Source organism: Lepeophtheirus salmonis, chromosome 12 (genome assembly GCF_016086655.4).
Source record: "Lepeophtheirus salmonis chromosome 12, UVic_Lsal_1.4, whole genome shotgun sequence".
Classification (NCBI taxonomy): Eukaryota; Metazoa; Arthropoda; class Copepoda; order Siphonostomatoida; family Caligidae; genus Lepeophtheirus; species Lepeophtheirus salmonis.
This window is the reverse complement of record NC_052142.2, coordinates 13,150,091-13,171,882: the sequence shown is the minus strand read 5'-3', so window position 1 is coordinate 13,171,882 and position 21,792 is coordinate 13,150,091. Positions and strand designations below refer to the sequence as shown.

General features: G+C 31.1%; 1 protein-coding gene and 1 long non-coding RNA gene across 12 annotated transcripts in view; both read left to right on the top strand.

Annotated features, from left to right (window-relative positions):
* Positions 1-21,792, top strand: part of LOC121126800 (glutaminase kidney isoform, mitochondrial) — a 97,380-nt gene that overhangs the window by 68,890 nt on the left and 6,698 nt on the right. For all 11 annotated transcript variants that reach the window (XM_040722141.2, XM_071892085.1, XM_071892091.1 and 8 more), the window contains 5 exons: positions 10,575-10,698; positions 12,084-12,364; positions 12,411-12,587; positions 12,944-13,075; positions 14,427-14,725. In XM_040722141.2, the coding sequence (XP_040578075.1) occupies positions 10,575-10,698; positions 12,084-12,364; positions 12,411-12,587; positions 12,944-13,075; positions 14,427-14,725 (1,013 nt within the window). The remainder of the gene's footprint in view (positions 1-10,574; positions 10,699-12,083; positions 12,365-12,410; positions 12,588-12,943; positions 13,076-14,426; positions 14,726-21,792) is intronic.
* On the top strand, positions 14,732-17,874 carry LOC139906754 (uncharacterized). The gene is made up of 2 exons (XR_011782635.1): positions 14,732-17,622; positions 17,686-17,874. It is a non-coding gene; the product is annotated as an uncharacterized lncRNA (long non-coding RNA).

Genomic DNA, 21,792 nt, shown 5'->3' with positions numbered 1-21,792 from the left:
AAAATTGAGTTCCTAATTGCAAAAGATACAATCAATTATGCATTCAGTGAAGGTTGGTGATAGCAGAATTCCATCAGGTTTGGAAGTTTACCAGCAGATACAAGTACAAAATAGTTTTAAGGATTCGGTGTTACACTCCAAGAATTAGATTTCTCTAAACTATAAAATAATAACTATTGGTGTTTATCACACGCCGGACTTTAAAAAAAAAACCGGTTTAGATGATTGCACCGATCTCCTACTCCCCTGTTATTTCACGACCGACTCGCTCCCTTATTTTTTTTTTTTTTTTTTTTTTTTTTTTTTGTCTTCTTCTTTAAGTTAAGCAGACTTTAATTACGTCAGTATTTATGTAGTGTGTAAAGTAAAGACATGGGGGAATACAAAATAAACTTTTCAATATATGTGGAAAGGAAAAAGACGAGAAGAAGAAGAACAGGAGTGATAGGGTATCTTCGTTGTTTACTTATATTCCTTTGTAAACACATCAACAGTGAGTAGCGCCACATTGTAGAAGAATAGAAATAGTGATAATTAAATTAAAAGTATTCTTGACTCAAAATTGTTCTTCCAAAGATAATTTGGACAACCCATGAAGTTAATTTCAATAATCTACTCTTTTCAAGAAATAAGAACGTCCTTCTCGCCAGTAGTACTTGAATTACAATTTGGTTTTAACTAATCCATCTATATGTCAGTGTTACTATGAGTAGGTTAGGCAACAGGAAAATTGCTTTTTTTTTCTTCCGAAAGAGTTTCTAGATGAGTATGTACTGTATCTCCTCATTTTGATGCTAATATCAAATAAGTTCAATCCTAGGAATCTTTTATTTTAGTGAGCAAGGACGGACTCAACAACATAACAAAGAGCTATCATCCTTTTCGATCAGGACCTTTCAAGATAATACGAATATAGTCCACTAATGAATTACTCATTCTAATCAAGCTGGGAAAAGGGGCCAACATTTCTTTTCATGAATGTATCTTATCCAATGGAAAGACATTACTATGTTTTAATGATTTGCTGTAAATAATTTAGCATGATATTTAATACATATATGATGATATCCATATGGTCCTTTTAAATAAATTTTTGTATTTTAAAATTTATTTCAATTTATCTTTTTAGTATTTACCTTATGATTGTTTTTATTTAGTTAGGAGTTTAAATGCAATTCTTTATTTTAGAATAGAATTGTTTGTGACTAATACCAACTAATTTGATTTAAATTTCATCCCTTATTTGAACATAACAGTATTATTGAAAATGAGTAAAAATAGTGATTTCCATACTACGCATACAATTTCATAATTTAGGAAGATGAAGTGCATCGGGAAAGTGATGATGAGGTTTACAATAGTTCTTTCTAATATTTGATTAGAAATTGAAAAGATCCAAGATCATTCTCGTATTTGGGAATTTCGACTTAAAGTCCTCTAGCATGTAGAGGTCTATGATGTCATTAGGCAAGAATAGATCAATTTCTTTACATTGATTATACATAAAGTTCAACCATTTTCTAAAGACTTTTACAACTGATGTATGGTACATTTTAAACATAGTGTCAATCTCAATATAATACTTGTTTTGGCGTAACTTCATCAATGTGACGAATAACTTGTCCTCTCGAGTTAAGGACTTATTTTTATAGTTTATGATCAATAGCCGGTCCAAAAGAAAAATAAAACCATTGAAGTGACAGTAGTTCAGTTCAGTAGTACTCAATTCAGTCCTATGTAGTAAGCAATTGCTGAAATAAATTGAAATGTTACGGGAGTGCTAGTTAGATGTAAGTCAAAACTTGAGGAAACAAATATAAATTGCAGAAATTCGTTTAAATATATGAAACAAATCTGAAACACAACTCCGTGGCAAGGATGGCTCAGTATTTGTCGATCCTAGTTCTGTTAGGAAGATTGCACTTGAGCACTTCTCCATAATTATAAATATAACCACTGTAAAACTAGTAGAATATGTGACTTTTGTCGATCTTGGATGAAATCCAACTCAGCCAGAGATTGGGATGTCATCATACCAAAACTTAAGATAATAGAACAAAATATTGTTAGAAAATATAAAGGAATTGATAGTGACAGTTCCAACAGTTAAATATTCATTTATATAAAGTAGTATAAAAAAAGTATAAATCACTAGGTTCGTCTGGCCACACCTTCGAATGTTATAAATCCTTTTCTGGAGAAATTTTACTTATAACAGGGGCGGTGTATAAAAAGATCTTCCAGAAGGGATATGTTCCAGAGTTTATAAACAAAGAAAGAGAAAGACCCACTGGAAATAAAATACAATTGAGACCAATCACGTTATTGAATACATCATATAAAATATTAGCGGGATCTTAACCCAAAGTTTGCTCGGATTCCTTCCAACTGTTATATAAAAAACCAAAAAGGGTTTATAAAAGACCCTAATGCAAATGACATTCTGATATCTATACAAGACGCTAGAGAAGAGACACACACCAGTAAAATAGAACAAACAATTCGACTTATTGATTTCCAAGGAGCATTTGACTCAATTTCTCACATATATATGTTAAGATTTAAATGGCTTTATTCTAACTGAGTAAAAATGATCCTTTCTTTGTACCAAAATAAAAAGGAAAAAAAACTAGAAAACGAATACAAGGTACTTTGATGAATAATTAATATAATGTAAACAAGCTGAACTCCTACACTACTCCCCATAGACGCCAAAGTGAGTAAATAGACTGTCTAGTTAGTAATACACAATATAATGCATCATAAAAACATTAATAAATAAACAAATAGATCATTGTGCATTTGTAGATCTTGTGCATCTTATAGTCGGAGATGTTGGAAGGATACTCGGAATTCCAAATACAGATCGAAGTCTATCCATCGAGAAATTGTCCGTTTTTGATCCAAAGACCCATTTATAGTAACGATCGTGACTCTCAATCACCTTAAACGGGCCCAAGAAAGTCGGAGAAAGATACTCTTATATGGGTCTATTTTTACTTGTTTGTTAATCGTTCCTTTATTAAAGTGTATCAGAGGAACGTGTGTTATTTTCTCCATTGTTTTAAAGAAACTTTCGACGTGAGGTTGCCAGAAGTTAAGGTGGACGCATTAACGAAATTAAAGGCAACGGATCCTGAGCGGCCTGTGAGTAATCAAAAAGGTGAATATTTAAAACCCGGGTCCATTGGTACTGGGTTCCTTTATCCCCATAAAACTACAGGTAGAACATTGATCCAGTCTTCTTTTTCTTCCATCATTCGTTCTCCAAGTCCTGTCTTAAAAGATCCACAGAAACGTTCTGAGTCCGTTGGACTCTGGATTATACGAGGTTGCATTTTTGCTTGAAATCCCATGTGTCCTAAAAACACCCATCTATAATAAACTTGTGAACTGTGTTCCTCGGTCAGACACAATGGTTTCTGGAACTCCAAATCTCGAAATCCAACCACTCAAAAAATAATTAACTATTTTCTTGAAGGTAATATCTGGAATAGGTATCACTTCTGGCCACCTTGTGAATCGATCCATAATAGTAAGGACATAGCGTTGTCCCTGAATTAGTGGGAATGGACCAATTATGTCTACGTGAATGAAGGAAAGTCTTTGAGATTGGGGATCGAAAGACGACGTTGGTTTTGATGTTCTGAAAGGTTTAGTTTTCTGACACGCTAAACACTCTCTAGTGAAGTTTCTGACGTCTGCTCGCAAATTAGGCCAAGCATAAAAAAATGAAACCCTCCTTAACTTTTCATGAATCTTGGATGATTTTCCTTGTTTACAGAATGCACAATTCTTTAACGCAATTCTGGAGATTGCACAGCCACACAGAATGAGTCCACATTACCAAACCTAGCAAGTAGGGTTCCTGCAATGTATGTAAAAGAAGGTTTAAATTTAAACTTAAGTAAATTAGGATCATGTTTCTTTGGATCCTCAATTATATCTTCAACGAATGTTGGGCCTATTGTGATGTTATTTATACTTCTGGAAAGAATGTCTGCAGTATGACTTAACTTTCCAGAAATGTGTTCGATATCACAACTAAATTCTGCTATGAATGCAAAAGTACAGAACTGTCTTGGTTTCCAAGAGGGATTGCGAATTTCAATTGCAGTCACTAAAGGCTTGTGTTCCACCAAAACTTTAAAAACTTATCCATCCAATGCTCATAGAAAATGTTTGATACTTACCTTAACACTTAATAATTCCCTATCAAACTTAGAATATTTCTATTGTGCCGTTGAAAGAGACGATACCAAAAACCTAGAGTTTGCCTGTGCCCATTTACCTTTTGCTCGAGAACAGCTCCCATCCTTGCATCATATACATTAGTCGTCAGGGCTAAAGGCAATTAACTATCTCTGAATGCAGGTTGAGTACTTTTACACAAACTATTTTTAATACTTTGAAAGGTGTGTTCATGTTCTGTATTCCAATTAAAATTTACATTCTTCTGAACAGGGGTTATAAATGAACTGTCCATTGAGACAATCTTTTGAAGAACTGAGAGTAATATTGTGCCATGCCCAAAAATCTATGCTGTTCATCTTTTGATATTGGAGTTTTTTTATTTTTTTGGATTGCCTTTACCTTACATTCTAGAGTCCTAAAACCTTTCGATGAAATAGAATCTCCAAGGAAGTCAGTTATTTCATGAAAATATCATATTTTTCAAGAGAGAGGATCATACCAGCTGTTTTAAGTCTTGATAGAACCATGTTTAACGTTCTCCAATGTTTACCATCGACTCCAAAGGGACAAGGATATCATCAAAGTACAGAAATACATGGAATTCCTATTAGAATTGAATTGATGAGTCTCTGAAATGTATGAGCAGCATTTTTAAGACCAAAAGGCATCCACAAATATTCATATAAGCCAAATGGTGTAAGCAGTTTTATTTATAGAAGTGCTATTCATAGGTATTTGTTGATATATCGGAATAACTTTTTATTGAAAATATCAATTCTAAATCTGAAATTATATTAAAAAAACTGCACCCAAAAACTGGATGACCACTTTATACTACAATAAATTTCAAATAGAAGTCTCCTAGATTTTCCAGATTGATAGTTAAAGTTTATGTACCGATGACAGAAACGAGGGTTCCACCATATTCAATAATAGGGGAGAGTTTTTCTCGAACAAGATTTTTACATTTTTTAAATGGAATAACAGACACTTGCTCTCCTGTATCTACCAGAAAGTTAATCAAATTTGAATTGTCTTTGATGAAAAAGAAGTTTGATGGTTTATTTATAACCTAGGTCCCATGGCAATTTAGTTTTTTGAAACAAGTACAAAAAAATGGCCACTACCTCCTGAACAGGTAGTTGCGTTCCTTCCAAATTTAAAATGATAATAGCAAATATCTATTTTCTCCTTAGATTTAGTAAGTTTGGACGTTTTATGAAGAGGTTTTTTGAAAAAATGATTGATAGGAGGCGAAGCGGACGAGTTTTTAAAATATGAAATATGTGAATTACTAAGTTCTTTGGCTTCAACACATATTTGTTTCAACTCTTCAATCGAATAGGACTCTGCTCCCAAGTATCCTTGTTGGTATTTAGGCACCTTTCTGATGTGTGCCTCCCTTAGTAGATTATGACGCAAATTATGAATGTATTCCTTGTCAAGAAGACCTCTTTTTTCTATTTGAAGGTGACAGACCATATTTCTGTAATTACCCTGTATACACAATCATACAGGATATCTTCTTTTTAAATAGAAATAGACCTAAAAACTTCACCACGTAATGCTGTAGCCATTAAATAATATTTGGTATGATCTTCCTCATCAAAAAATCCCACTCAATTCTTCAAAACCAATTTTACAGATCCATCGCCGAGAATTTTGGAAGACGTAGTTATCCTACGGGAAGAGTTAAGTTGCTGACTTCTTCCACTACGTACTTTTGTTCGATCTGAGGGGCATTGTCCGCATGTCTTGACCATCAGAATGAGATTTTTTAGGAGACATGATATCACGTTCGGGTCACCAATGTTAAGATTTAAATATCCATATATTAACTGAGTAAAAATTATCATTCCTTCATACAAGAATAAAAAGGAAAAAAATAGAAAACGAATAATATCATGAATTATTAATATCATCTAAACAAATCGAACTCCTAAATATATAATTACGCAACTCTTGAAATACACTCTTCTTGTAAAACTTGTGGATATCATATTTCAGTTCTAAGAAGTTCTCCTTGGATCCTGGGAGTAGGGAGTAAGCTTTCAAAGTGGAGGGGGCTGCCTGCAGGGAAGCCATCTTAGTCCGACATTATTTCTAGTTGCCATAAATGGCCTCAATGAGAGTCTGTCATCTGAAAATCAGAGGTATGAAAACAGAACTAGGACATCTGAAAATACAGCTATATTGTGATGATTTGACATTATTTCTCACGGAAACTCCTTCAAAAATACAAATTGCGATTGAAGCTGTGCTCAAAGCCATGGAAAGTTTTACGAAAGGATCGGGCCTTCAAATAAATAAAGAAAAAATAATTCGAATTCGTAAACAGGGCCAAGCTCCTTGGGATTCTCATTGCTTCAATCTCAAAAATAAGTGAAAAGGTCAACGAAGTTGGGATTATCAATAGATTACAAAAGTCTACACATTTCTCAAAAATCATTCACAATAACTTTGATGAATTCAAAGTGTGGAGGATCAACATCATCTCAAATAATTCAAGGTATTAGGGAGGTCGTAGTGAAGAGAACAGGATGGAACTAGACGTCATTGACTGCCTCATAACGACCTCGAGCCAGCATGCGAACTGTAGAAAAATTGAGTGTGGTTGTGGCGTCCTTACAATCCTCTACCCGATCTGGGATCTGAGAAATATATATGAAGCAATCGATCCATGTTCTTAAATATATCATAGTTAGGGGATCCTCGCTTGGATCGGGAGAAGGAACGGAAGGATGTGTAGGAAAGGATAGAGGGGTGGGTGGTGCTGAATAAAATATATTTTAAAAGTGTATTGAGTATATATATGTTTTTCTACTTTCATATAATTGTTGGTTTTAAAATGATAGTTTTTTTTTAAATTTTTATGTTTACAAAATCTCGCTATGATTAAGCAGAATTTTCTAAAGGGAGGGATGAGCGCTAGCTCATCAACACTCCCTCCTTTATTTCTTTCATCTCCTTCGTTTTTCTTACGCCGGAGGAATAAGGGAAATATAATTTCCTCTATGGTATTTGGAGTTTATATTAATGTATCTTAATATTATAATAAAAAAAATTTAAAAATTTTTTTTACAGTCAAATTCATATTTGTATATAACATAGGTCATGAATATTTTAAAGATAAATAAATATTTCTCTTAAGAAATAGGAGTAAAGTTATGTAAGAAAAAATACGTTGAACCATTTTTATTTTACAAAACTACAGATGTTGATTTAAAATGTAACTCTAGTATCATTTAATAATATATACATCCTAGAATTAATTGTATTTTATTCATCTACCTGATGGATTCTAATCAAAGTTTGGGATCGAAAATATAAGTCGAAGAAGTTCTTCTTCATTAAAACTAGTTTAGACATATTGAATCTTTGTGGTCAACGGATCAAATTAGTCATCTTCATCTTGTGTTGGAGTTACAATACCATAGTTGATGTTCTCAGTCTGTACCTCCTCTACTAACACATCCAAGTATTGATGAGGAGATGATCATCCTGTTGTCATCGACATTAATTATATTGTTACCATTCTATAAAAAAGTCTGGGTATATAAATCAAAATTTCTGAGGAAGTCTTAAAGACCTTAAACTTGCCCATTTTCAATCTTATTAATATAAAAATTTTCTCAACTGAATTTCAACTTCATTTTGACAAAGGAAAAAGAGATGGGGTTGTATCTCGTTTCAAATGCCGATATGCTTTTCTTCCCACGGAAGCTAAAGTTTTTCTTGGCACTCGGAAATCTTTTAGCTTGAAGTATTTTTAACATTATATAGAGTATGGTAATGGGGTCTAGAGTGAATCATTATTGTTTTCTAGTCTCAGAGTAATCTTCTATTTAAGACGTGTACATTTATTTGAAGAAAATCCAAATGATCCTCATCTCGAGCGCCCAGGGACAACACCAGACGATGGTGTATGTATAAATTATAATAATTACTATCTTACAACTTAAAAATATCGCAATTTCTAATGATGAAATATTATTAAAATAGATAAAGAATACACTTATACCTATTAGGTAGTGCGCCATCTCTCCCTATTATTTCACAACCACTTCTCCTACAAAAACTCTTCAAATTTTCAGGATTACCACGTTAATTTTTCTTTTATTTTATTTTTACATAAGTCTGTATTTAATATGTACACTAACTTCACTTTTTTTTTGTCGTCCGATGGACTAATTTTTGTACTAAAATGTATAAATAGAACTATATACGTATATTTATAAAATTATGATTCTCAAAACAGTCATAAGCCATTATTTCCCATATTTTTTAACACGGATACTTACCTCCAAATCAAACAAGTAAGTATCCGTGTTAAGTCAAAAATGGATTATAACATGATTTTTCCCAAAGCAATATACCAATTTCGGAAGACATTGCATGTATTGTACATTCCTCCTTATGAAATAAAGGGATAAATGCTCTATTTCTATTCAAAAGTGCTTGAAAATCCTGATAATACAAGAACAAATGAAAATTATGATTACAGAGCACAACTATCATAAGAAAAGAAGAATGCACTAGTGGAAAAATTTGTAATTAAAGATGTGTATAAAAAAATGACTATCGCCAAGGCCCACTGGACTAACTGAAAAATTCCACAAAAAGTTTTCCCATACCATTCCAATCTTAACAATACTTTACAATCCAATTTTAGAAAATGAAAGACTACCACAAAATATGAAAGAGAGGACTTCTCTTGAAGAATGAAAGCAAAAATCCAAATTACATTCAAAACCTGAGGCCAATTTCACTTTTAAATGTATATTATAAAAATTTACCATTCGAATAGCCAATAGGCTCGACACAAATTTAGAAGAAATTCTTCCAAACTGCCAATATGGCTTTAGGAAACCCCGATGTCGTTCTATCTGCAGATAATGGATAAGATAACAAGCATAAAAGAATGTTAATTATATTTTACAAAAGCTTTCAACAAGACCTCTCACAGCCAAATACTTCATCAATTAAATGCCCTGGTTATCACCTCAGCTCTTATGAAACTGATATCATCCATCCTAATGGGATCAAAGAGAATCATTGCAATAGGAGGAGGAATATAAACATACATAAAGGATTCCCACAAGGTGATCCCCTAAGCTCGCTGTAGATGAAATATTTAAGGTACTCAAATAAATGGAAAAAAATATCACAAATATATTCAATGCAGACAATGCCACATTTTCGATAGAAGAAAAGTATATTGGTGCGGATATTAATAATGCAATGAATATTATAGAGGAATTCTAAAATATAAGTTGCCTACAAACAAAATTGAACTAATGAACATTCTTAACAATTATAAAAACACAAAAGTACTTTCAAATTAGGAATGCAAGAAAAAGAAGAAAGAGAGTTACTAGGAATCTCAATACGAAAGGTACAAAATTACAATGACGATATCCAAAAAAAATGGAATGCATACTTTAAAAAAAAGTCTCAGAATAATACACAATTTAAATTTGATGAATAGAATAAAGGCGCTAAATCAAGGTATCATTCCACATAGGGAATCTGGAAACAGACAAAGAGGATGGATTCAGCTGTTTGAGGTGTGACAAACGAATCAAAACAACTGTGAGTCATATTCTGGGATGCTCGCCAACAATCCGAAAACACTTTGTACATTTGAAGAAGACCCTGCAAATATATCTCAAAAAAGGCTTATCTGAAAAAGAGATTAGATTTGGGATTATAATAAAAAACAAAAACGATGAACTACAAATAAATTTATAATTAAATTTTAAACGATGGTGATTCAGGTAGTAGCAAACAAACGTTCCTACACACTGGTATTGTAAAACTAGCACTGCAAGAAATAAAATTAGAAATATAACCTGAAATCTTACGAGTATCTTCGAGTGATGGAACCTAATAATATAAGAATCCAAAGCCAAGAATAGTATTTCTTTTGTTTATATTTAATAATTACGTTGTCGTGTTTTTTTTTTGTCTATATAACTATTTGGTAATGGGTACTCCCATTTGAATACTTAACCTGTTTTAATACGATAACCGATTGTTCCTAATAATTTAAATTATTAATCTACGATGATTATTTTTTTATGCGATATATTTTCTCCCTGGAAAGAATAAGAAATAATCATTATTACATCTTTACTTCATAAGATGCATTCTATAAAGAAATATTTATACTTATTAGTATATTTATAAATACAGTAATTTTAACATGCTTGATCTGATATCATTATAGTTATGTCGATAAGTGAATAAATAAATAAATTATTGGCAGATCAATAAAATATTTGTGTTAAGAATTTTGTAATAGTTATTATGTTTTTTACTTAATGACCAATACCAAGATATTTTTATATTTTATCTTACAAATCATTTTCAAATTTCAGTCATGTAGTAAGCCTTTCACTTACGCAGTTTGTCTGAATGAATTGGGCAGTGAAGTTGTACATCAATACGTTGGACAGGAACCAAGTGGTAAAATGTTTAACGAACTTTCTCTTGACAAAAACAGTAAGTAAAAATGTTATTGCTAGATATAATTAGACCAAAAAATGAATTTAAATTTTTTATCGAAGTATGTTATATATTTCTTTAATGTATTAAAAATTAAAAATCTGATAGAAAATAATATAATAACAGAAAAAAACTGCTATTTATTAGCTTCTCATCTAAACATTGTAATATTCGTGAGCGATATATTGCCTTGGGTTAGCGTTGAATCGGTCTAAAAAACTAAAAAGACATCAGTCCTATCATAAAATTTGTCAGTTCTAGGACTGGTCCTTATCGATGTTTTTTCAAAAATACAACAGCTGAAATTACGTAGTTAAAACTAAATACGTCATTTGAGTGGTTGAAGTTACATCGTATTTCATAATCTATATCAGAGAGACAATATACTTGTAGGAAATGTGTTACTAGAACATTTAATAATATATTCTAGCTATCATTCATTATTTTCTTATTTCTTATATTCTTCAATCCTAGCTATGAGTGAAGAGAATATAAAATGATAGCTAGGACCTTAGGACTGAAAGACCGTTGAATCAATCCACATGACAATTGAATGGCAAAAAAACTTTTAATGACAACTGCATAGGGAAAAAAAATCCTTCCTTATAATACCAATTACAAATTAATGGGACAGCTAAAAAACATATGGGATTTACGACATTGAGCATGGATGAAAATTTGGTGTATTTTTTAGGTAGCACTTTTATTTTTTGGAATGGGTATTCTGAAGAATGATTTTTCTTTTCATATGCAGTTGTCATTATTATTTAATTCCTGAGTAGTGAACATCGTTTCCAAAATAGATTATATTATATTCAAAACCTTATTAAACATTTGTGGGGGCTCATAAAAGACGGAGCGTAACACTGAGTATTTTTTACGGAGTTATAATTGTAAATCCTTTATTGAACTCAGAGTAGAGTTGGGGATCGACATCGGAGTAATTCTAGCAAATATACTTGTTTATATACTTTTCTCCTTCTCCCTTGTAACATTTTATTGTAGCTGATCTAATATAAAGTCATGAGAATTACTCTTTCTCTCATCCAAACCATTCTTGAAATTGTCAAGGTTACCATGTTGATTTTTTTTTTTTTTTTTTGGGGGTTAACATGCCCATTCTACTCTGGAAATAATCATTAGTTATGAACTATCTATTTTGTCCCTGTATTAATACTTTTCTATATAAATAAAGTTATCCTCCATGGAGAAATAATACATTTTTTCTTCTGTTAAACATAAAATAGAAATGAAATTTTATCAAAGATTCCTTGATCAAAAGTGCCCTACTCCTCTTGCTCTTCAAAAGTCGGTTCCCATTTAATATAAATAAAACTTGTTTGTAGAGAATTGTTATTTATAAGGTTGTACTTTATTTTTAGACAAACCCCACAACCCACTTCTCAATTCTGGTGCCATTATGTCTTCAGCTATTTTGTTGAATCTCATTCATCCTGAAATGAAAATGTCGGAAAAATTTGACTACGTCCTTGAATATCTTAGAAAAATGGCGGGAGGGGAGTCAATTGGATTCAATAATTCAGTATTTCTTTCAGAAAGAGATACTGCTGATCGAAATTATGCTCTAGCGTATTATATGAAAGAAAAAAAATGTTTCCCAAAAGGATTTGAACTTCAAAATTGCTTGGACTTCTATTTTCAGGTACAGAAAAATTAAATCATAAGTCATATAAATATTGTGGTTTTAGACATGTTCTATGGAAGTTACTTGCGAAACTGTTGCTGTTATGGCTGCATCATTAGCTAATGGAGGGAAATGTCCAACCACAGAAGAGGATACTCTGAATCCTGATTCTGTTAGAGATGTTTTATCACTTATGCATAGTTGCGGAATGTATAATTATTCCGGTGAATTCGCTTTTAATGTAAGTGGATATTAATTTTTTCCAATTAAATAGAAATTTTAAAAGAATTGATTAATCATTTTACAATTGTGTGTTTGTAGATTACTAATTAAAAATATTACTTGATATTGTTTATAAGTCGTAAATGTTAATGTTATCGCTGACGTAAGTTCAGCTTTCTATTCAAATAAGTTAAGATTTTATGAATTTTATAATATAGTAATGCTTGTAACATTAAACATTATTATGAAAGACTCTATTTCAAAATCGATGTAGTTCATCGAATAATAAAAAAAAAATATATCTTTCAAATGATAATAATTTAAATATATTTTTATAAATTAATTTATGTATGATAATGAAAATATATTTCATAGGTTGGTTTACCTGCAAAAAGTGGTGTTTCGGGAGCTTTGGTACTTGTTATTCCAAATATAATGGGGATTGCTCTTTGGTCTCCCCCTTTGGATTCCCTTGGTAATACTGTGAGGAGTGTGGATTTTTCGCAGGTGATAATTAACAATTTATCTCAAAATTGAAATACTTACATAAAATATCAATGAACATGAGATAAAATATTAGTTTTGGGCTATCTAGATTGAACGACTACAATTTACCAAATACCAAATCACTTAGAATGCCAATACAGAGACAAATTTTGTTTCTTTTAATAATATACAGGGCTCTTTAAAATTAGAGAGGCTTGATATTTATTTATTTTTATGTTTATTTAAGAAAACATATATTTCTTCCTGTTCATTGTTTCAAATGGAAACTTATTGTTAAATGAACGCCATATAAATAACAAGTTGGCCTTAATGGAAAGATATTGTTCACTTGAGTGTGTATATGTGTATTTTATAAATGAAAGCATAACTATAGCATTGCTTAGGAAATCAGGGCTTTTTGAATTAAAGTTTGGTCAGAGAAGTCCGCATTGTGTGGCCTGTAGGGACTGTAGCCCCGACCAAGAGCATGAATTTTTGTTAAATAAAAAATAAATTATTTTTGAAATAAAGCATGAAACGGGAAATAGGTGAAAATGTTTTTTAAATGGTTTTTAATGTTAAAGGACCAACCCCCCCCAAAAAAAAAAAAAAAAATCCTGCAGAAGCTCCTGTTTGTGCTTTGTAACTCCAAGTTTGCGCCTTCATTATTTTCATGCCGTGACGTCAAACTTATATTCTTTGAGGCAGTCAATATTTATTTACTTTGTCTCTGCTTCAAAAGGACATCATGATTTATTAGTTAGAACAAGTGACGAATGACGTCACAGGCTGGAAAAGAACTAAATGGAAACTCGACGTGACATTCAGCAAAGAAATATCTGGAGTTGTAAATCATAAGCTTTCATTCGTGCCTCCAATTTTTAGGGGTTGCAATATGAACACTGAACATTGTTTAATAATTCAAAAGAAGTGATCTTAAATATGGGTATAAAGTAAACAACATTTGCTTGTGCTTATAAATGCAAGAGATTCCTAATGGAGATTGGTTGTGAAAAAATAAAAGTAATTCCATGTTGGACTCCAAGTAGAATCGAGGATCGACTTCGGAGTAACTCCTGCCTATGTTCTTTCTAGATACAGAGTAGCATTCTTATTTATTTTGTTCCTCGCTTAGCTGTTTGTAACGAATATAACAAAACGTCGAGTTAATCAAGCAGATCTCTTTTCAAATATTCTTTATAATGTCGGGATAACCTTAATATTTTAAAGGGCTTTTTTTGCACATACTGCAAGATCATATTTTTTTACACCTCTAGTAATATCTACCAATTAAGACCAAATTGTTACGTTAAACAAAGTTCCCATTAAATTTATATTTATTTCTTATTATATCATATCTTATTGTTTAAAGGAATTGGTTAAAATATTCAACTTTCATCGTTTCGACAATCTTATAAATAAAGAAACGGTTCGTATTGATCCAAGAAAATACACAAATGAAGTTAGATGGACTTCTATGATAGCTTTATTGTATTCAGCAACAACTGGAGATCTCACAGCATTGAAGAGATGTTATTTTAATGATATTAACATGAGTCTTTCTAATTATGACAACAGAACGGCTCTTCATCTATCTGCTGCTGAAGGTCACCTAGAATGTACAGAATTTTTAGTAGAAAAATGTAACCTTGACCCTCTGACGAAAGATAGGTAAGATAAAATTAATAATATATTTGAAGATTTTATATATATATAATGAATTCATTTATGGACTACAAATAACATTTCGACTACACTCAATTTATTAAATTTCTAACAAATTATAGCTGTTGTATTTATCCATTGCTGATTAAAAGCTTGTTTTTATAAGATAATCAAAGGTAATCATTTTTGATTAGAATAACAATACTATTCTAAATCTATGTGATAATTATCAGATAATAAATTTAATGAATATTGTCATAATAACTTTTTGAATTTATCGTTATTTAAAGGTACAAAATGGTAAAAAATAGTTGTTTTTTACACAATTTTATTTTAATAACACTTCATATGTATATAATCGGAGCCAATTTTAGGGTATGTATTGTTGTAATTTCGCCCGACCCTTCAAGGAGTAAGTTTTCAATAAATCAATAAATCTTTACCAAAAAAAAAGTCACTTAAAATAAAATTGAAAAAGTCTTTTTAAAGAATTATTTGAAAAATCATTTAAAAAGGTGTATTTTATTTTCTAAAAAACGAGGATTATAAATTATTTTCTTTTAAACAAAAATAATATAAAATTAAAAATTTTTAAAAGAAGAAAGAAAATTTATGTTTGTCCTATGCTCCACTCACAGTAAAACTGTATATATCAATAATTACTAGAAAAAATATTTAAACTGATTTGGCGTGTAAAAAACCTCTTGACTCCAAACTTCCAAAGTTTTAGAATGGAACTACACAATCAAGCAACACCTATTGTAATTGTGTTATCATGTAAAAATCCCACTTTTTAAATTTATCAATTTTAGGTATGGGTTTCCCTAGCTGATTACTAGTTTCGGATCAAATGCATTACTCAAAAGGTTTGTCATTTAAATCCAAAGTATAAAGCCAGTTTATAAATATGAATATGATTCAGTCTATCTTGACGAAAAATCTTTCCTTCCTTGTCTTCAATACGAACAACAAAGATTTCCTTCTGGAAGCCTCATTCATATTTACTTAGTCACTAGATTGGGAAGAATTGTTACTACATTTTTTGTGACAGCCTGAAAATAGGACATTTAGCAAGGTCATTTTGAGGATTTTTAACATGTTTGACAATATCATAATTTAATGGAGTGGTGCGAAGAATAGTAGGGTGGGAAAAATCCTAATTAAGGATCCTCAAAACATTGAATAACCAGAAAAGGCATAGACAAAAAAGGTAACAAAAAAACATTACTATTTTTCTTATAAGCAATGATCTAGGAACTAGCAAACTTGGATGTAAAAAGAGGCCACGGATGTCGCTAAGTGTGAGGAGAATTAAGGAAATCGAAGATAATACCGAAAACTTTAAAAATTATCTAAGGGATTTCAGGGTTGAAGATATCAGGGAAGAAAAAAAAATAACTATATTTTGCCTTATAAAAAATAATTTTTATTTTTTGACAAATAAATACAATATTTTGCTAAATTAAATTAAATCCTTAGGTAACAGTGTTGTTGTGCTGCAAAATTTATAAATTAGAAGTTGTACCATTGCATTAGTATAATTTATTTTCTCTAAAAGTGAGCTTGTGTGAAAATTGGAAAAATCCTTAAGCCCAAGACCAATTTAAACTTTTAAAAAAATCTCAATTACTTTGCCCATTATACTAACTTTATGAGTACATTCGAACAAAAAAAGTTGATATGTCTCCAAAGATTGTTTACAAAAGAAACATGCTCTCCCTTCCGATGTTCTACGATATGCAGTACTTAAGGTTAATAAGTTGGTAACCACTCTGTACTTGCATCAAAATAAAGAATAGTCTATCATCCTATTTATCCATCTGATTATATCTCTTATTGAGGCTTTAAAACCAAACCTATATTTATTTTTCCCTATCTGATCTAAAAATTGTTTCTTTTTTATTTACTTACAAAAAGCATTCTGAGCCTTTCGTTTCCTATCATTTTCATACAAAAACAAAAGAAAAAAACAATTTATCGTCTCTTAAAAACAACATCCTTTAAAATTATTATTTTTCTAAAATCTCATATGCGGCACAAATAAGTATTCGAAGCTCATTGGAATCGATACATTAAAAGTAATTGACTTTGGAGAACATGTACCATTCAGACCTGAATTCAAACCGATATTATCTATCCTACAGCATTAAAATAAGGTAATGAAACGCGACCGTAAGCTTGATGAGATACAATGGTACAACGTTTGAATATTTTTTCGCAAGATGTCACTGTTCATATGATCCCACTCATTTATTTTTCTTACTGACGTAGACTACAATATAAATTATCGTCAAGAGGGATGAAGCACGCCTCACATTCTGAAATTGCTGGGGGTGAATGAAAAATCAATTTATTCTTTGATTTCTTCCTTTTTCGAATATCCACCAAAGAGAAGAGGAGTTTTGAATTATACATTTTTGATTTATTAATTATTATCATAATAATTAATTGTTTAATAATAAATGTATAGTTTAAGATGTAATGGTCAATTATTGTCAGAGGTGAGAACTTGGACTCGCAACTTGACTTAGACTCCATAGCTAAGTCTTGCCTAGCTAAGTTAAGTCCTTCATCCGGACCCCTAATGAAAATCTTCTAAAAAGTATACATATTAAATAACATTATAACTCCTTATTATATCTCCAACTAATAACCAAACTTAACCTGTAGCGGAAAAAAAAGTTTCTGTGCACCAAGACATTTTTCAGCTTTTGATCACGTGGGTTCTCGTTTCGCTATATTTGAAAAAGCTTTAATCAATTCTAATGGGATCAATGAGAACCATTGCAATTGAAGAAGGAATAAGATAATATAATAAGAAAGATATAATGATGGGGAATTCTTTTTATATATATTTTTTTTTTTTAGTTATCCAAAAATCTTATATTTCTTCATATATAGAAGTATAAATAATAATGTGAAGAACTATAACAATGTATGGTGATATATTTAACCCTTAAAAATAGGTCAACGACACAAGGATAAAAACAAAAAAAGAAAAACGACAAATACAAAGACCTGGTAAATAATTCATATTATGAAGAGATGATCTTGCATAAGTTCTGAGAAGTAGAAAATTACAATCATGATATTCAAATACTGGAAAACATATTCAAAAAATAATAAGTTCCACAAAAATACATAATCTAAATTTATTCCCTCTATATTTCACTTGTTAAAAGTTAACTATTTAGAAAAAAATCACAACAAAATCTAATTATATGTGACGAGTATTTGATACCTCCTAAAAATATAAAGAATGATGTACAGTACGCGTAAATATGAGTCACACTTATATCTATAGATTTTTATACGTTCATATTTGTGTGATATTTAAATAACAGGGTATCCACGCTTATTGCAATTATTGGGAACAAGACAAATCCATGTTGTATGACATCTGAGTTTTTCAGGGACTTTTATAAATGGGATTTTTTTTTTGTATGGTTAGGACCAAAACACATTTTATTCATCATAAATTATTTTAAATAATGTATGGCGGGCAAAATACTTGTAAAATATATTTTTAATCGGCGATTTACCTAAGTTTTAATCTGCTCATTTCAATACTTGAAAATTGAAATAACCGCAGTTTAAACAATGTTTATTCAGCTACCATTTTAATTGCAAGTTTATATGTTGAATAATGACCAACAAATTAAAATCTATGTATTAAACCAAATACTTAGAATACACTCTCCCTCCCCTATACATTTTTTTTTCTTCAACTAGGACTTTATTTAATCACACATGCACACACAATCAAAACAAAATATGTGCACAATAGTGAAATAAATGAATAAAAATTTTTGTGCAGAATAAATTCATATAAACATTATAACTTAATGTAAAATTTCTCTTTAGACTCTAAAATTTAATAGATTTAAAATTTAAAAAAAACCTCTATGGAAACATATGAAGTACATAACATAAAGAACTTTCAAATGATAGTTGAAAGGTCTCATAGTGAGACGAAATATATATTAAAAAATCCCGCCTTCTCAACCTAGGATATACTGAAGGTGCCTTTGTACATATTGATGATGGTTTTTAATGCCTTAGTATGTCTTATCGAACAAGATGTGGAGTATTTTCTAAGATCCGAAGTGTAATTCAAGGAAGTACAATGCAGCTGGTGAATCTTCAAGAAAAAGCTGCATATGTAGCAGCAGTATATTTTAAAATAACCCTAAGTTGATCCCGTCAACCACGCCATCTCTTGTAATACGCTGAGCTATAAAAGCTTTACAATGTCCAAAAGCAGTGTTTATAGTTTATTTTCTTTCAAACGACGCGACTGGTGAGTAGGAACTCCAAATAGAAAAAGAGCCACTTCAGGGTTGGTTACAAAATCTTTTAGGAACTTATAGTTAAGAAATATAGAAACACAAACAACCGAAGTCAATCAAAAAAGTTTGTATAACGTTATTAAATTTTTGATCCCAGCCTTTGCACGGTATAATTCCAATTTATAATCACAGCAGATATCTGGTACAGGACTGTAAACTTCTTTCCATGATTAATATCTTTCAAAGAGACATTATTATTTTATCCCACGTACCAAGAAGGTGCAGAGGTTAACTATACCTCCTCGAGGTTTGCTTTGCATCCAACCATTCAGAAGTTATAATATTAAATTTTAGACACCACAGCGCTAGAGGAAGGGGAAAGTCCAACGATCTACGAAAGGGGTAGAGAAATCTTCTGTTATTGAAAACGGAGTTCATACTGAAGGTAATGGAGTGTTAGGAAGTTAAATCGAATGTCAATATTTGCCAACTCTACTGGATCTAGAAAAATCTTTAAAAAAAAGGTTTTTTGTTCAGAATTTGGCGAATCATGTCGATCGTGTTATTTGAAAGAAAACAAGGAAATTTTTGGAATTTATTTAAACTAATTTATAAAACAAAGTTCCAAGACATTTATCTTCCTCTATTGACGACTCCTCCCTGCCAAAGCGATAGCAGTATATAATCTTAGGAATTAATATTATGTTATAAAGATCTATTCTCTTTCGAAGGTTAAATCTCCCTCAATGGAGACATCAATTCGCGCCTTCGATTTAATTTTTATCCATTTGTAAAGAGCGGGTCTTTCCATAAGTGGCATAAGATATTGACTGGGAACTATGGCATAGCCACCTATCTTCAAATCCAACAAAAGATGCCAGTGACCTAAAGCGAGGATATAAGTTTTGTCGAAATTCACCGTCATTCAAATAACCAGGGTTAACTTTTCGAAATTAAAAAGAATAATTTTGACTCACTTTTCCAATGTTTTCTTTGAATTTCACTAAATCACAAGCGTAAGGTAATAAGTGTCTAAATCAACCAAGTGGCATATTTCTCCAATACAAATCCCAAAACCATTATATTTAGGATTCTAGTAAAGGTTTAAATGTTTCATTGCAGTTACAAAAAGAAGGGGAGAAACTGCACACCCTTTTCTGTGATTTTTCCTCAATTTTTTGGTTTCACTCTGGATTCCAATTAACAAGAAAGCCCATTTGAGCTAAACTACACGAATGGGGTCGAAAAACGTCGTGACGAATGTGTTTTCACAGCTTTTTATAATCAACTTATTACTGATCAAATCAAAATCACTACTCAAGTAAATTGCAATGATTTCTCCATATTTGTCTCCTAATCTTTTGGAGTCAATAACAGGCTCTATACTCCTTGAAATGTCACCAATAAGTCTCCTTTTAGCAAAACGTTTTTGTTGATGAGCAATCTCTCTATTTAATATGTATTTGATTCGCTTTGTTAATACTCAGGTCAAAGTTTATACATGTTTTGGTTAGAATTGGTAATGATCTCCAATGGTTTATCGTTGTCTGCTCACCTTTTTTAGGCGCCAAAGAGATTCTACCCTATGTAATAACAGCAGGCAGCTTAGCTTTTTGTATCCATATCGGCTCCAAATATAATTAAGCAAGGAATAATCTCTTCAAGGCATGATGTAAATATATCCCCTTTGATGTGATCTGGATCAGATGCTTTAATATCTTTATAATAGTGATTAATATAGTAAAGCATATTCTCGTCCGAATAAACATACCAATTTTTTGCTAATTTGGTCTCGGAAATCTCTCTTTGGCACCACAAAATATTTTTTGTAATACTCATGAAAATATTTGAGAATGGATTTTGATTTTGTAAGCACTTCATTTTCAGTTAATATCTTCCTAGAGTGAATAGTTCATTTGTTGGTGACAGATATTTCAATCTTTTGTGGGGCTTTCCTTCAATCACAACTTTTTTCTAATTTTCTTCTTCTGAAATCTCAGTAATTACTATAATGTTTTAAATGTTCCCCGTTATGCCTCAAACAAACAAGGATCCTCTCTTCATTATGTTCTTTACTTCTTCCTTCATCTGAATCTCCCCATTCCTTTTCCATTGGATTGAGGTAATGGTTTGTATCTCGAATAATTTTTGTAAATATGCCATAGAACTTATTGGAGGATAGCGTACGGTCAAAAGAAATCCTCAATCTATTCTTTAATTTCGATTTATAATCGTCTGAGGCAACAACCAAATTTGAGCTTCTAAAGCTTTTGCTAGAAGGTTTGGTATAAAATATCCAAGTTGATCAATTTGTGATCAGACAAAGATTCGAATCTGTAAGTAGTTTTTTGTAATATTGGAAAATACTTTTATAAGCTAGGGCATGATAAATTCTAAACGACTTTCTCCTTAACATCCACTAAACATAGATACAAAATTGTACACTTATATTATATGAAATTATTATGAATTATATGAAAGTATGAACATACTCATTCAGAACTACAAAAATTCTTGTTCATAATAATATTTTTTTTAAATGCGATTTGAGATAAATTTACTGCACAATACTAGAAGTCAGAATAATTACAAACACCGCGTTATGCGATATCCACGGTGTTTGAAGCTGCGTTATGTGGGGACCTCCTGTAGTTCATTTACATACGTTTTAAAACCAAAAACACATTACAATAACAATATTTTGTCGGATTTGTTGTTCCATATAGCTGTGGACCAGGAATTCCAACCCGTGGTCTGCATTGCCACTTGCTTAATGATAAAGTG